This window comes from Phytophthora parasitica (genome assembly GCF_000247585.1).
Source record: "Phytophthora parasitica INRA-310 unplaced genomic scaffold supercont2.126, whole genome shotgun sequence".
Classification (NCBI taxonomy): Eukaryota; Oomycota; class Peronosporomycetes; order Peronosporales; family Peronosporaceae; genus Phytophthora; species Phytophthora nicotianae.
In genome coordinates this window covers 61,578-75,023 of record NW_008649112.1, presented here as the reverse complement: position 1 = coordinate 75,023, position 13,446 = coordinate 61,578, and the positions used below count along the sequence as shown (strand labels likewise).

At 50.3% G+C, this 13,446-nt stretch overlaps 7 protein-coding genes across 7 annotated transcripts; 3 read left to right on the top strand and 4 right to left on the bottom strand.

Annotated features, from left to right (window-relative positions):
- Nucleotides 1-416: 416 nt before the first annotated feature.
- Nucleotides 417-740, bottom strand: PPTG_19538 (hypothetical protein; the record flags this gene model as incomplete). The annotated part of the gene is made up of 1 exon (XM_008917962.1): nt 417-740. One exon carries the CDS (start codon nt 738-740, stop codon nt 417-419), a length of 324 nt encoding a protein of 107 aa, XP_008916210.1.
- Nucleotides 741-3,454: 2,714 nt separating this feature from the next.
- On the top strand, nt 3,455-4,440 carry PPTG_24605 (hypothetical protein; the record flags this gene model as incomplete). Its single annotated transcript, XM_008917961.1, has 2 exons — nt 3,455-3,469; nt 3,871-4,440. The coding sequence occupies 2 exons, from the start codon at nt 3,455-3,457 to the stop codon at nt 4,438-4,440; spliced, it is 585 nt and encodes a 194-aa protein (XP_008916209.1).
- Nucleotides 4,441-5,990: 1,550 nt separating this feature from the next.
- Nucleotides 5,991-6,633, bottom strand: PPTG_19537 (hypothetical protein; the record flags this gene model as incomplete). The annotated part of the gene is made up of 2 exons (XM_008917960.1): nt 5,991-6,337; nt 6,399-6,633. The coding sequence occupies 2 exons, from the start codon at nt 6,631-6,633 to the stop codon at nt 5,991-5,993; spliced, it is 582 nt and encodes a 193-aa protein (XP_008916208.1).
- A 39-nt stretch (nt 6,634-6,672) lies between these two features.
- On the bottom strand, nt 6,673-7,729 carry PPTG_24604 (hypothetical protein; the record flags this gene model as incomplete). Its single annotated transcript, XM_008917959.1, has 5 exons — nt 6,673-6,691; nt 6,769-6,876; nt 6,925-7,175; nt 7,274-7,365; nt 7,669-7,729. 5 exons carry the CDS (start codon nt 7,727-7,729, stop codon nt 6,673-6,675), a joined length of 531 nt encoding a protein of 176 aa, XP_008916207.1.
- A 2,070-nt stretch (nt 7,730-9,799) lies between these two features.
- PPTG_19536 (hypothetical protein) lies at nt 9,800-10,501 on the top strand (the record flags this gene model as incomplete). Its single annotated transcript, XM_008917958.1, has 1 exon — nt 9,800-10,501. The coding sequence occupies one exon, from the start codon at nt 9,800-9,802 to the stop codon at nt 10,499-10,501; it is 702 nt and encodes a 233-aa protein (XP_008916206.1).
- Nucleotides 10,463-11,572, bottom strand: PPTG_19535 (hypothetical protein). The gene has a single exon (XM_008917957.1). The coding sequence runs from the start codon at nt 11,293-11,295 to the stop codon at nt 10,660-10,662; it is 636 nt and encodes a 211-aa protein (XP_008916205.1). The 5' UTR covers nt 11,296-11,572; the 3' UTR covers nt 10,463-10,659.
- PPTG_19534 (CMGC/CLK protein kinase) lies at nt 11,504-13,395 on the top strand (the record flags this gene model as incomplete). Its single annotated transcript, XM_008917956.1, has 3 exons — nt 11,504-11,750; nt 11,816-11,918; nt 11,985-13,395. 3 exons carry the CDS (start codon nt 11,504-11,506, stop codon nt 13,393-13,395), a joined length of 1,761 nt encoding a protein of 586 aa, XP_008916204.1.
- Between the last annotated feature and the right edge of the window lie 51 nt (nt 13,396-13,446).

Genomic DNA, 13,446 nt, shown 5'->3' with positions numbered 1-13,446 from the left:
CTTGGGATGCTGGTTCGATTCCAACCGTTGTCATTGTTTTGTTTTGGGGTGTGAGCGCTGTCGACGTAACAGCACCTGTAATTCTCAAGTTCCTGTCCACTACTGAAGCTGTTCGACCCAAGGTTTTTGTTCGTTTTGTTTGTTGAAGGAGATTATGTGAGCTCACTAGTTTGATGATCGGTTATTCATTTGCCGTGTTTGCGATTCGCGGGCTACTTTCGCGCTCTACTGTCCTACAGGGTCGTAGCAACGGTCACTAACAGGTCATGGCGATCCGGGTCTTGGGCAGCGCCAGCATGAATCAGCTTGCGGTGGCGCGAAATCCAGTCGTTGAGCGCGCCAGCGACGTGAAGATCGTGTAGGTTCTTGCGGACAGTGGTGGATCCGCGCGACGAGATGTCACGCTCGGGGAGGAACTAGAGCACCTCCTTCTCCGCCTGCTTTCCAAGCGCAAGGGCTCGGTCGCGGTAGTCGTCAGCCCTCGGGTCAAGCACAAAGCCTTCAATGAGGAGCTTCATGTACGCGAACAGCCGCCTCACGTTCGACCGCTGCTGCTTCGGAGAGTCAGAAAGCCATCGTGGCTCCTGAGCGTACCACGCGTACCACGTCGTGTGAAGGTGAGTGACGGAAGTCCGTCGCCACTTGAGTGCTTTGTCTTGCTCTTGTTCTAGCTCGCGCAAACGCTTGACGATTTTGTGTTGCTGTGTGTTGCCTTCCACTTTAGCTTCTAGAATGTCCATGCGTCCATTCTGGCGCTTAACCAGCAAGACTAATTGGTCAATCACATTGCGTTGATGCTCGATGATCGTGTTCTCTTGGTTCGGTCGCTTGCATGGTGCGGTTTATCTCTCTTCCGAGCTCTGCGGCTTTGTATTGCAGGCTGCTGAGGCTAGATGTGTCGCCCAAGCAAGCCAGTCCGCAAGGGACGACCCTGCCAGCTGCACACATACCGCCAAGCGCTTTACCGCTGGCCTCTCAGGATGGAGTCCCTTCAATTGCGGATAATGAAGAAGAAGGTAAGTTGTTAGTACGTCAAGGACACGCTTGCTCACGTTATACTTGGCTTGGTCAAGCTTGAAGCACGCTGCGAACAGATAATGCTGGACAGCTGCGATCTTCTCCTGCGTCTGTGCGTCGAAGGACTTTAAGTCCTTCGAAAGTACCTTCGCGTCCGTACCATATCCGCTGAGAGCCTTGCTAATCTTGTGAGGTTCGCGACTTGTGTTAAAGACGTAATTGAAGCCCTTGTTTGTTGTGCTCATGTTCCAGGCATCACGGTCACATATCCAGCGATGCGTGAGACCTTCGCATCCGTTGACGTGCTGTGCTCCACACCGGCAAAAGGAGTGCGAAGAGAGAGCAAGCTTGACGCCAGCAACTGCAGCGATTCGGTTAAGCACTCTGTTGAAGTGAGAGTAGATGGTTGGTGTCTTCTCACTGGTAGCAGAACCCGTCGACACGGCAGCAGCAGCGCCAAGAGCAGCGTACTCATCAGGGTGGTCGAGCACCTCCAGAAGAGGCGTGGCTGGGGACAAGGAGACTGTAGCTTGGACATGCAGTGGCGGCAGGTTGTCCAGCAGATCGACGCATGAAGCGGCCTGCGGCATGAGTGCCAGAGCGATTGCGTACACCGGCCAGGTGACGAAGCCCAGATCTGGGAACAGCAACAATCCTTGCTCCTCGGACGTCTTTGAGCCTGATGAACCGCACGAACAAGATGTATCCAACCTTACTTGAGTTTTGTATGCGCTTGAACTACCTATGACAACACTCAAACTAATTTGAACGAATCATAATTCACTAAATGCTGAGTTTATACCAATAGATCTTGTTAGGGGTAGGTGAGTCATCAAAGCCAGCCATTCCGACGTATCAGGCCGGAAAGACACGAGAAATATGTGTATGTTAATTCAAAAATTCAGTAACCAACATATGACTTGCATATTTGCAATACATCCGACAGCATGGGACTAGAAGAGCTCTAGCCAGGAAAAGGTAACCGCCATCGCGGCGTTCAAGGCTTTTAAGAGTGAGTCTGTAGATTTTGATTATGTATGGAGATGCATTGAGAAAGATGATAGCGGATAGTGCATTGTGTATATCTTAAATATGTTTGGTATGTATCTGGCCTTTAACAAAGGCAAGAATGGCAAAAACAACTTGCCCACAATCTGGCTATGCAGTACTATAGGCGGACTAAAATGTGATTTTTTTTAGCTCTTCCCCACGCAACGACACATTGTCGAGCAAAGTTGCTAAGCATGGGGAAGTTGCTAGAAAATTTATGCTTGAAAAGAGACGGAGAGGTCGTGAGCAAGGCACCACCATGCAGTAAGACAGACTTACGTAAGATGATGCTTTATTTGTTTAAGAATGCGTCTATGTCAAGCGCCTACCAAGACGCAGCGCTGCTATACATGCTGTGGTACCTGTTTGGACGCGCGTCCGACTTGTCAATCGTGCAGAAGCAGAATCTCACCATCGACGCTGCCGACATTATGTGATAATACTCATCCAAATGCCTCCGGAAATCACTCCATTAACCACACGGTTTAGTGTGTTAATCACCGGAAGATATCTGAGTCTAAATTAAGATGGAAACTCTAAATAGGAGTCAGATAAGAGAAATACGGCCTTTTATTTAAAGTCTAACAAGGCCAAAACCCCGGCCGAACTATAACCTGGTTAGCCATACGGGGTGCCGGTCACAATAAGAGCCTGTTAAGTAGCTTGAATCACAAGAAGCTGTGCTTTAAGCTATTATGCCAACGAAATGCACACAGCGCCTTACGGAACGATTGTAAAGCATTTGAATAGCGCGATTGAATGTTTTAAATGGTTTACAGCAAGCCTGCGTAACGTTAATATATGGGTTTAATATATGGGTTGATGAGATACTGAGCTTGCATGAGCTCCAGGAAAATGAGTTCGACGCTGAAACCGGCCGTGAGTACGATGCTCATAAATTGCGGTGTGGTTATGCAACATCACTACAGCTGACACGCTGTTACAGTAAACTGTTTATGCACAGACAGGAGTGTATCCGCGTGAAGCTCGACCTAATGGTCTAGGAGAAGCGCGACTAAATCTAAACAGTGGAGGCGAAAGCGGAAGCATACCGGTGCTTTAAACAAGCAGGACCACCCGGCATATCATCGGAAACACCTCTCTTATACATCGCATACAGTATTAAACATATTTGACAGGTGACCGGAAACACGATTGGCATGAAATGTTGAAATGAAAAATCAGGACACGAAGGTTTGCTTTGATTAACTGCGTAAGCACATCATAAACTAAGGCCCCACGACAACAAAAGGTAAAAATCATGGCTGCTACATCTACTGTAAAACCTGGCTCCATCCTCAAACAGTACCCTCGCTCGAAAAGTTGTATTGTGGAGATCACCGCAACATTTCAAGTCTTGGTTGGTCAAAAGTCCAAAATAACCTCGATGCTGTCCAAATCTGTAAGATGGGATGTCACCACTGCTAGCTTGCAATCACACTTTTTTTATTCTCAATTCAGCCCCTCTCATAAAGCCGAAGGGAATCGGCTTGATCGCCTTTCTGCGTTAAAGCCAATTTGTAAAATAAGCCGCAAAGGCAGATCCAAAAAGCCGATTCAGAATCACGATAAAGCCGATCGGTAATTTGCATACTATGCACTTCTGGGCGTATAGCTGATTTCGGATGCTATTATACGGCCAGTGCACGTGGCCACGTCGTGTGATTGATGGTGGATCCCTCCCTCGCGTTTTGTCTGCACTTCACTCCAATTCACAAAGGAAAACACAATGGGGTGTGCCCAAAGCTTTGAGAGGAAGCAGTTCGCTGAAACAGGCTTACCCGATATAGAAAAAGGCCGCAGCTTGTGTGCAAACATTGTTTGGCCGCTTACGGAGACAAAGCACGAAACAACGACCCACCCGCGCCCAAGATTGTGGTCGGAAGAGCAACTTCATACACAAATCATCTCAAGCGCTGCAAATTCTACCAAGATGCCGTAAAACGCGGTGTAGTGGCGCCGCCACAGGTTCCCCAGAAACTTTTACGCGTCTTCTTACAGAAAAACGCAGCACAACCTAGCACTGTGGTCGAAGAGGCTTTGTCTACAAGTTCTAACAAGCGCCAGCGGCTTATTCGTGAGCACTTTGACAATGTCTTTAGTGAAGACGAGCTCGAAGAGTTTGAGCGTCTGCTCATCCAATTTCAAGCCGATAACTGCTTGCCAGATCGCTTTGTAGAAAAGCTGTCAACGTTGCGTCTCTTCATCTTTCTGAACAAGGCCTGCGCCCGTGGTATTCCGAAAAGTAAACAAATGACTCGTATTTTGGACAAGCACAGCAACGTAGAAGAAGAGGGCCAGCTCCTGGCACTGAGCAGCAGACTCGAGTTCAGCGGAGGGCCGCAAGTTTGGGTAATTTTGAATTCGGCCTGACGTCGCCAGCAAAGCTCCAGTACTGTCCTACACTTGCATTAAAGCGAACAAGAGAGCTGTCGACAAACATACCACGGTACCAAGCATGGAGATCAGCAGTCAGACCCTCAACATTCTGTTCGTGTTTGCTAGCAACATATCGTCAGTAGTAATACATCCCAGAACCACAGAGTCGCTCGAGCAACCGTGGTGTCGGCGCTCTTTATGCATCGCTACTGCAACATGCCTAGAATGCTAGAAAAGTGACAGCAGCACCAGTGGTAGCTCACACTGCTGCCACCGCTTCTCAACCAACCATACGAGTCCCAAGTTATCAAAATCACTGATGAATCCACGATACATATATCGCGATATGATACCACGACGTCCGCGAGTATGTTTTCATCTCGTTGTAACTTGTAGGAAACGTTAGAAAGGGACGGATAACTTCCTCGGCAGCTGATAGTTTTCTCCAAAAATCTGAACCGCCAAAGACGTGGAGCGGTTGAAGGAAATCGTCGCCATTGCCGTAAAGTATGACAAATTGAAGTAGTGAGGTTCGGACACGCAAACTCGACGCGAAACATCCTTGCATGCTGTTCCATCGCGTTTCACATAGATTAATAAAACCCAATTGTTCTCCGTAGGATGTAGAAACAATGTTTTGAACTCTCACCAACCACTTCGATGACGAGGTTACAGTTACCAGCGGAGCTTGTTTAGTCACCTTCCGAAAGGACGCATTCAAAACCGCTTTCACCAAGTTGTTTATATCGTGAGCGAAGCAGTGTACAAATGAAATACGAGGGTGATGGAGTGCTAGAATACGTCGGGCTCGACCACACTGACCTGCGTTGTCGGTTACAACTTCACCGATCTCCCATCCCTTTGACTTGATCTCAATCATCACGTACTCCATTTTTTTTTCCACTATAGCAACGTTATGTCTTGAGCCGGTAGGAAATAGTCCATAGGTCACAATTGTACCAAATAAAGCTGGCATACACCCCAACAAGTGCAACTTCGCAATATTCTGCCACACATCAGCCAGGAAGTTCAGTCGTAGTCATTCTATCTATCGCGGTTAACACGGCCACATGTGAAAGATATTTCAGCGAACTCGCAGCGATTCATACGGCGCTGAGGGGCGTTCTTAACAACGCCATGCCATGCCACGGCATGCCACGCTGGCATTTCATTGATTCGTTTTTGTTGCATAAAAAGACGACGTTTCATGGGTGGCAAAACCTTGGTGTCGCCCAACGTGCCACTACCACACCGCCATCTTCACTTTTCTACAATATTCTCCGCTGTTTCGAGGTTGAAAATGGAGTCAAGACTAGTTGTTCTCGTTCTAATTCTACTCCTGCTCGTCCTTATTGTGGCATTCAGGGCCGCCGATTATGGCATGTATATGCGTTGAATGCACTGCTGAAAAATAAAAATGTCACCGTTATAGCAAAAGAATGTCATAAATAATGACATTGTAAGAAAGCGAAACATACATAATGTCATTATGTAAGTTATTGACGGGCGCTATCTACAACACTTGCATCCCAGTAGCCTGCGTTCTAGCGAAGGAACAGGATCTGCTCCAAGGTAATTGGTTGCAGACCATTGCGCTCGTGCCCGAACGTTGTTCGAGCAATGCTGAAAAACCTCTCTACCATGTTGGAGGTTGGCAGGACACTACGCAGAAGCACGTACCGCTGTTCTTGCTGAGCCAGGCGCCTACGCTTTTCCACGCGCTCCACGAAAGAACCTTCAACATCTTCGTTGGCGGGACGCTCACCCGAGGTCACTTCAAAGACCCTGAGGGCCGCTTTTTCCGACCGTGTCAAGCGGGAAGTGTTGCCCCGTAGCACACGCGCACACCCTGACTCGAAGTCGGGACTGTGTACAATAGCAGAGCGTGGTCCTGTATGTAGCATGCGTGTTTGTTAGTTTGTAAATAAAAACAGTAAACATGTGAACCGTACCGAGATAATCTGCATATTGCGGCTTAATGCCGATAAGGCCATCAAACCACTCTCGAACGTCAAGAAGATCGACGTTCGTACCTTGTAGAGCCTTCGAGACGGACTCAACGTCCGTCAGTTCTTTCAGAAGGGCACGCAAGCGACGATTGCAGGAAGCTGAAGGAAGTAGGTCCGCAATCTCATCGTCGGTCGTGTCCAGGTGTTTCAACAGTTCGAAGTACCGGTGCTGCATCATAAACGTGGGCCTCCACCGAGTGTCTTGGCGGATAACAGATCAGAGGTCCGTTTTCAGGCTAAAAAGTATTTTAAAAACATATTTAAAAAAATGTAAGTTTAAAAATCATTTTAAAAAAAGTAAACAAAAACGTACCGAAGTTTAGCCGATTGAGTCAGAGTTCGGAGCTTGATCGTCAGCGCTTGGACTTCTGCAAGATCAGCCTCGTGTTCTTGCAATTCATGTTGCACGGCTCGGTTGAGCCTGTGGGACACACAGCCAATTAGTGGCACCCCAATTAGGGTTGCCAACCGCTTATTAACACTGCAGTTGTCCCCCACGAGAAACGCACACTGGCAGAAGTACATCGTAAACTTGCGTGGTTTGACCTTGTAAATAACACACACTTTGCATGAACGATGGCGCCGTTTCACACCTTGCTCACTGTCGACAGTATCTGTGTTTTCCTCTAAATAATGGCCCACGGTAGCAGGCCGATGCGAACGCGTAGGCTCTGACCTTGCCGGTGACGGTGCCGTGCGCTCCCTCGCAGAAGTCGCTTCCTTCAAGATAAACAGGCATGAGGCATTGTTAGTTGGTGCTATGATGAATACTGAGTCGTATGCAAACCGTTATGTTGATATGTCAACATACTACTTACCGCTATATCGTTGAACGCCTGAACCGAATCAACCGCGATCATTTGCCTCATCATCTCCTCGAACAAACGCGAAGTGCTTGGGCGGGCGCTTGCTGTTCACCTTTCTGTGGTATCGGTGTACGATGAAGACCTTTACAAGTGCCATGTCGAGAAGGCCCAAAACCAAGATCCGGTAGTATTTGCGATTTGTAGCTCAGTTGTACGCTGTAGTGCTGCATCCGGAGCTGGTCGTGCACGCCGACATCACCCATCCAGCGATGGTAGTCGCGGGCCAACTCCGGCGCTGGAACAGGGCGAAGCTCACCATCCACACGCCTTGCCAAACGAACAAAAAAGGAATTAGCATTAGAAATACTCGTTGTAAAGTTACACGAAATAATCTTCATATTACGTACTGACAGTGCCGATCTCACGGCTGCCTCCACTGGATAGCATGTGCACCGGGTTTCTATCCATCCATATCACCGCTGTTATTTCTGGGAACTGCTTGTTTTGCGCCAGTGTGACCGTGCCTTGTGAAGGGTCAAGTACTACAAGAGACGCGACAATGAACTCGGTCTGATCGTCCTAGAATGACAGACAGACGCCAGGATCGCGGTATCATGCGCGAGGTGGAGGGAAATTGCTTCCCCAGTGCCTCCAAACTGGCAGCTCAGGTCGGGAATGAGATCGGCAAGCCCATTTCCCGTAGTACCATTCGCGAGAGGATTCGCGAGACTGGGCTTCAACGATGTTCCGCCCGGAAAAGCCTTTCCTGTCTGCTAAGCACCGCAAGAAGCGGCTAGAGTATGCAAGTACGGTTCGATGACCGTAGACGACTGGGAGGAGGTTTTATTCACTGATGAGACGATGGTGGGGATGCACGGCACCATGGGACGGGTCTCTATGTGGTGTAGGACGCACGAAGCGTTTGCTCCGAACTGTGTACTGCCTACCCTTAGTAGTAGTCGGAAGTCTGTTATGGTATGGAGCTCTATATGTCGTAACAGCGTCGGGCAACTCCACATTTGCGAGGAGTCTGTGACTGGCGAATACTATCGTAAGATTTTGGCAACTGAGATTCCTTTTACAAAGGCTCTAAATGGCTTCCCGGACCGGACTCTATTTGTGCAGGATAACGCTCCTGCAAACACTGCCAAGAAAACCAAGAAGCTTCTTCTAAATCTGAACCTGAAGGCCCTTACGCACCCAGCTCAGAGCCCGATCTTAACCCGACCGAGAATGTTTGGGCTATCTGGAAGTGGGAGCTGAACAAGACTCCTGCGTCGTCTCTCGAGGATTTAAAGCAGAAGTTGCCCAGGGTGTGGTACCAAATACACGATGACGTCATAAAGAGAGCTCTACGCTCGATGCCCAAGCGCCTCGACGCCGTCAAGCAAGCCAAGGGTGGGCATACCAAGTATTAGAGGCAGAAGTTGAAGTTAAATGACTTGATATTTGTATGAGAGATGTTCACATCACTGAACTGATAGGAGGTGCCTTCAATTTCTGCCACCTATGTTTTTGTTGAATACAGCTCTAGCAATAAATACCTTTACGATGTGGCTCATTCTTTTCATAGCTAATGGTCCTACATTATGTTTTCGAACAAGCGAAGTTTCTCGCCAAACGGATACCTGCAGCCGTCGCAGGCTCCGAAAGTGTACGAAAAAGGGAGGGGTGCCTTGACTTCCTACACTCGCTGTAGGTAATACTAGCGAGCACCGCCGCTTCGCGGCGGAGGCACATGTATATTAGTAGTCCCTAATGCCTCCGTTCCGCTCACCGCGGGCTCGCTACACTGCTCGCATGGTTGGTTGGTAATTTGAGCTGAGGCGGGCCTGTAGGCCCCGCAAGGTTGCAAGAGGTGTCGTTTTGGGCCGCCTCGCTTCGCTCAACAGGAAATATCAAATTTTAGCCAATTGGGGCCGCCTTCGCCGCGCTCGGCAGCCAGTAGAATGTGTGGATTTGCGTCCCCTACTAACCCTAGCCGCGGACGGAAGGCCAGACAGACAGACAGACACGTTGCTCTAGTTGATATTTAGTACCAGCGTTGCTGGATTTAAACTATTTGAACAATGTTTTGTCTGTAAAACGTTTTCTCTTGAATAGCACATGGGAAATCGAACTTAAGTGATTTTTAATTCAATTCCAGTAGGGAACTAATACATATAGAGTAAATGTATGTACTGGATCGGTAGCTCTATCGCAGAATTATTTTCACAGACTGGGAAAAATCAGTACTCATGTACTGTTTTCTGGAAATTCCTCGCTCTGTCGAATTTAGAATTTAGAATATGAAAATAGGGTCTCTCCAAATAGGAAATTCATGCTAGGGAAAACTACAATAGGCTGTTTGATAGAGTTACTCTAGCCCTGCCGAAAAATCCAGTTCCATGATCGCATCCTATTGGCTAATAAGCCTTTGTCCTACACATTCTTGCTAAGTACGATTTCAGCAAGTGCACTTTGAATATCGTCGTAGCAATAATCAAGGTCTCCTTGCTCTGCCGAAGACGCCTCGATCGTCTGCACAAACTCGCTACCATGGGCAATGCGTTGGGCACCAAGAAGACGCTGAAGGAGCAACTGCGCGAGAACAAGCGTGAAATCAACCGCGCAGTACGGCAGTTGGACCGAGAGCGCACAAATTTGCAGATGCAGGAGAAGAAACTCATCATCGAGATCAAGAAAATGGCCAAACAAGGTCAAATTGCCAGTGTCAAGATCATGGCCAAGGACTTGGTGCGCACGCGCCAGCACATCACCAAGTTCTACACTATGCGCTCACAGCTGCAGGCGGTCTCGCTGCGTCTTGAGACGGCCAAGTCAGCCGAAGCCATGACGTCAGCGCTGCAGGGCACTACCACGGCCATGAAGGCTATGGCGTCCACTATGAACCTGCCCAGACTCAACCAGATCATGATGGAGTACACCAAGGAGAGTGAGAAGATGGAAATGACGCAGGAGATGATAGGAGACACCATCGACGACGTCATGGACGCCGAGCAGGACGAGGAAGAGGAGGAGAAGATCGTTGGACAAGTGTTGGACGAGATAGGCATCGATATGACCGGAGCCGTGCCCGAGGCCCCGACAGCTCATGCTGCGCCCACTGCAGCGGTAGCACAAGCGGCTCCGGCGGTGGCGCTGCCACCTGCTGCTCCCGTGGCAGCTGGAGGTGGTGGCTCGACGGATTCGGCCATCAGCGACCTTGAAGCACGCTTGAACAATCTGCGACGGTCGTGAGAACCGTGCCAGTTAGCTTTTTCAAGAGAGTAGACAGAACTCCTCTGCATCCTCAGTCTACAGCATTGAATCACTAATTAACGCTCTTGTATGAAAACGAAAGAGAAAGTCACATTATCTACGCACAAACGGCGGTCACTTTGTAGTGGTAGCTGCATCTAGCCGATGTCAGGGATGATCAGCAGACTCTTGGGGATAAGACAGAAGTGCAGCGCAAAGTAGACGAAGCGATGGCATAAATACGAGTTGTCCTCGAACTCCTGAAATACCTCTGGGTGGTGGAAGTACGTGTGCGAGAAGATGCGGTACAGGCGGCGCGAGACCGACTGGAAGTACTGAGTTGCGTTAGAGCTGATGCTCACACGCGACGGGAAAACGCGGCTGCTGGTCAGCAGCGTGTTGACGTTGTCCATGGTGTGCACGATGTACTCGAAGGCGCAGCACTCCTTGGGCGCCTTATGGGCTGCGCACAGGAACACCCAGTCGTCCGTGGCCTTCATCACAGGGCACGACTCGCGGGTGCAGCTACCATCAAGTCGAGCTACCAGCACGTTCAACTCCTTCATCACCTGACGCAGATGTTCATACTGCCACAAATAGGTGTCCTGGTCGTCTGGAACGTCGTAGATCTGCGAGAGAGCGGTCGGGTCCGCGCGGATCTGTCGCTGGATCAGCTGCTCCACCTCGAAGGCGCCACCTGCATCAGCTCCACGTCCTCCCGCAGTCTCCTCCCAGCCGAAAAACTCCTCATTGCGGCTACCAGGCAGGTTCTTCCCCACTACGAGCGTCGTCATCGTCGTTGCAGCGGCGTCGGTTGTAGTATGGCTGAGGAAGTGTTTGGTGTGTCTTACACAATGTGCCACATTCACGAAAGAATTCTTTGACTGAAACTTTGTAAGGAGATTCAAACCCAGGTCAATTTGAATGTTGCTCGAACGACCCCCCTTTTAGACGGCAGCTTCTCGTGGAAGCCCCACTTGTTCCCCACCACCACCAGGGACAATGGACCGGCGGCGACGCGCGGACGATGGCGATGGACGGCGTCGACGCAGTCGCAGTCGCAGTTTCAGCCCCGTGTCTTCGCGACTGCGCTACCAGCTGCGCAGACGCCACACTCGGCCTCCCCCGGTGCCCAGCACCCCGCACCGGCGTCGACGCCGTGCTACCAAGGACACTAATGAGAACGGCAAGCGTAGTCGAAGCCGCAGTCGCTCGCATCACGGCAGCCGCTCTTCGAGGCGAAGAACAGGTGCGCCCCGGAACTATTTTTTATAATGATTGCGCCATTTATGACCCTTTTTTCTGGTTTAACAGACTCGAGAGCGCCGCGATCCAGGTCCCGATCCAGATCCAAGAGGAGACACTCGGGCACCCGATCGCGTACTGGGTCCAACGGCAGTCACCGCCACCGTCGACGGTGCGTCTCTAAGTCATTAATCTGTAATGACGCATTATTGACCAACTGTAATTGTTACATTGGCAGATACAGCGGCCGGAAGCGGTCATCGCGCACCGATAGCCAGACACGCGGACGACGTGGCAGTTCTGAGAACGACTACAATGGCCGCCGTCGCTCATCGCGTGGCAAGAACAAGCAGCGGCACTCGCGGCGACGCGACTCGTACCACGACCGGGAGCCACTGCCGCCTCCGCCGCCGGCTCAGAAGGACGGCAGTGAAGACAGCGTGGCTCACGACGACACAGTGGGCAGCTACGATGGAAAACCTGGGGAATACATTGCCAACCGCTACAAAATCATCCGTGAAGCGGGTCTGGGCACGTTTGGCCGCGTGCTCGAGTGTCTAGACAAGCAACGCAACATCGTGGTGGCCATTAAAGTGGTACGCCAGGTGGAAAAGTACACTGAATCGGCCAAGATCGAGGCTGCAATCCTACAGGACGTGAACGACAAGGACAAGAACAACGAGTCGCTCTGTGTGCGCATGTTCAAGTGGTTTGAGTATAAGGGCCACGTATGCATGGTGTTCGAGCGCCTGGGCTGCTCGCTGTACGACTACTTAAAGAACCACGACTACAAGCCCTTCCCGCTGCACTGTATCCGCGCCTACGCATGGCAATTATTGACGTCACTTGAGTTTATCCACAGCATCCGACTCATCCACACAGATCTCAAGCCCGAGAATATTCTGCTGGTGGATGACGAAGAGGAGAGACTTGCATGCGATTCCTCTTCGCCATCGTCGACGTCTTCCTATGGCTCACCCGATGGCTCTTCTGGACGTGAGCAGTGGTCTAATGGGCGACAGTGGAAAAAACGAGAACGCGCCATGTCGGATGTAGACACTGGACGACTGTCCCTGCGGCCACCAGCAAATAACGCAGTAAAGCTAATTGACTTCGGCGGCGCCACGTATGAAGACGAGTCCAAGAGCTCCATTATCAATACCCGTCAATACCGATCACCCGAAGTAATTCTTGGCCTCGGCTGGAGTTATCCGTCGGACATTTGGTCTGCGGGGTGTATTATCGCAGAATTGTACCTAGGCGAACTGCTGTTTGCCACTCACGAGAACATGGAGCATCTCGCGCTCATTGAGCGCTGTCTCCAACCCCTGCCTGTGAAGATGGCGACCCGGGCATCCAAGAATTCGTGTTCGGCCAAGTTTTTCCACCGCGGCCGACTGAATTGGCCTGCTGGTGCCTCGAGCGACGAGAGTGTAGACCACGTACGGAGGATGCGAAAGCTGGAAGACTTGATCTCCCCCGAAGACGCGAAGAGCGGTCTGCTTGACTTGCTGCAACTCATGCTGGTGTTGGATCCCGAGAAGCGGGTGACAGCCAGGGAAGCCCTCAAAGCGCCATTCTTCGATGGATTCTCGTATCGCAACATCGTGCGAGCTGGTCATAATGATGGATCATGGAGTGGTCACTGAACACTAACGTAGTAGCAAGTAGAACCAATGAAAAAGGAGGACGAGATGGCT

What these genes read in the sequence shown, in the direction of transcription:
- PPTG_19535 (XM_008917957.1), bottom strand. Translation starts at nt 11,295, where the DNA reads ATGACGACGCTCGTAGTGGGGAAGAACCTGCCTGGTAGCCGCAATGAG.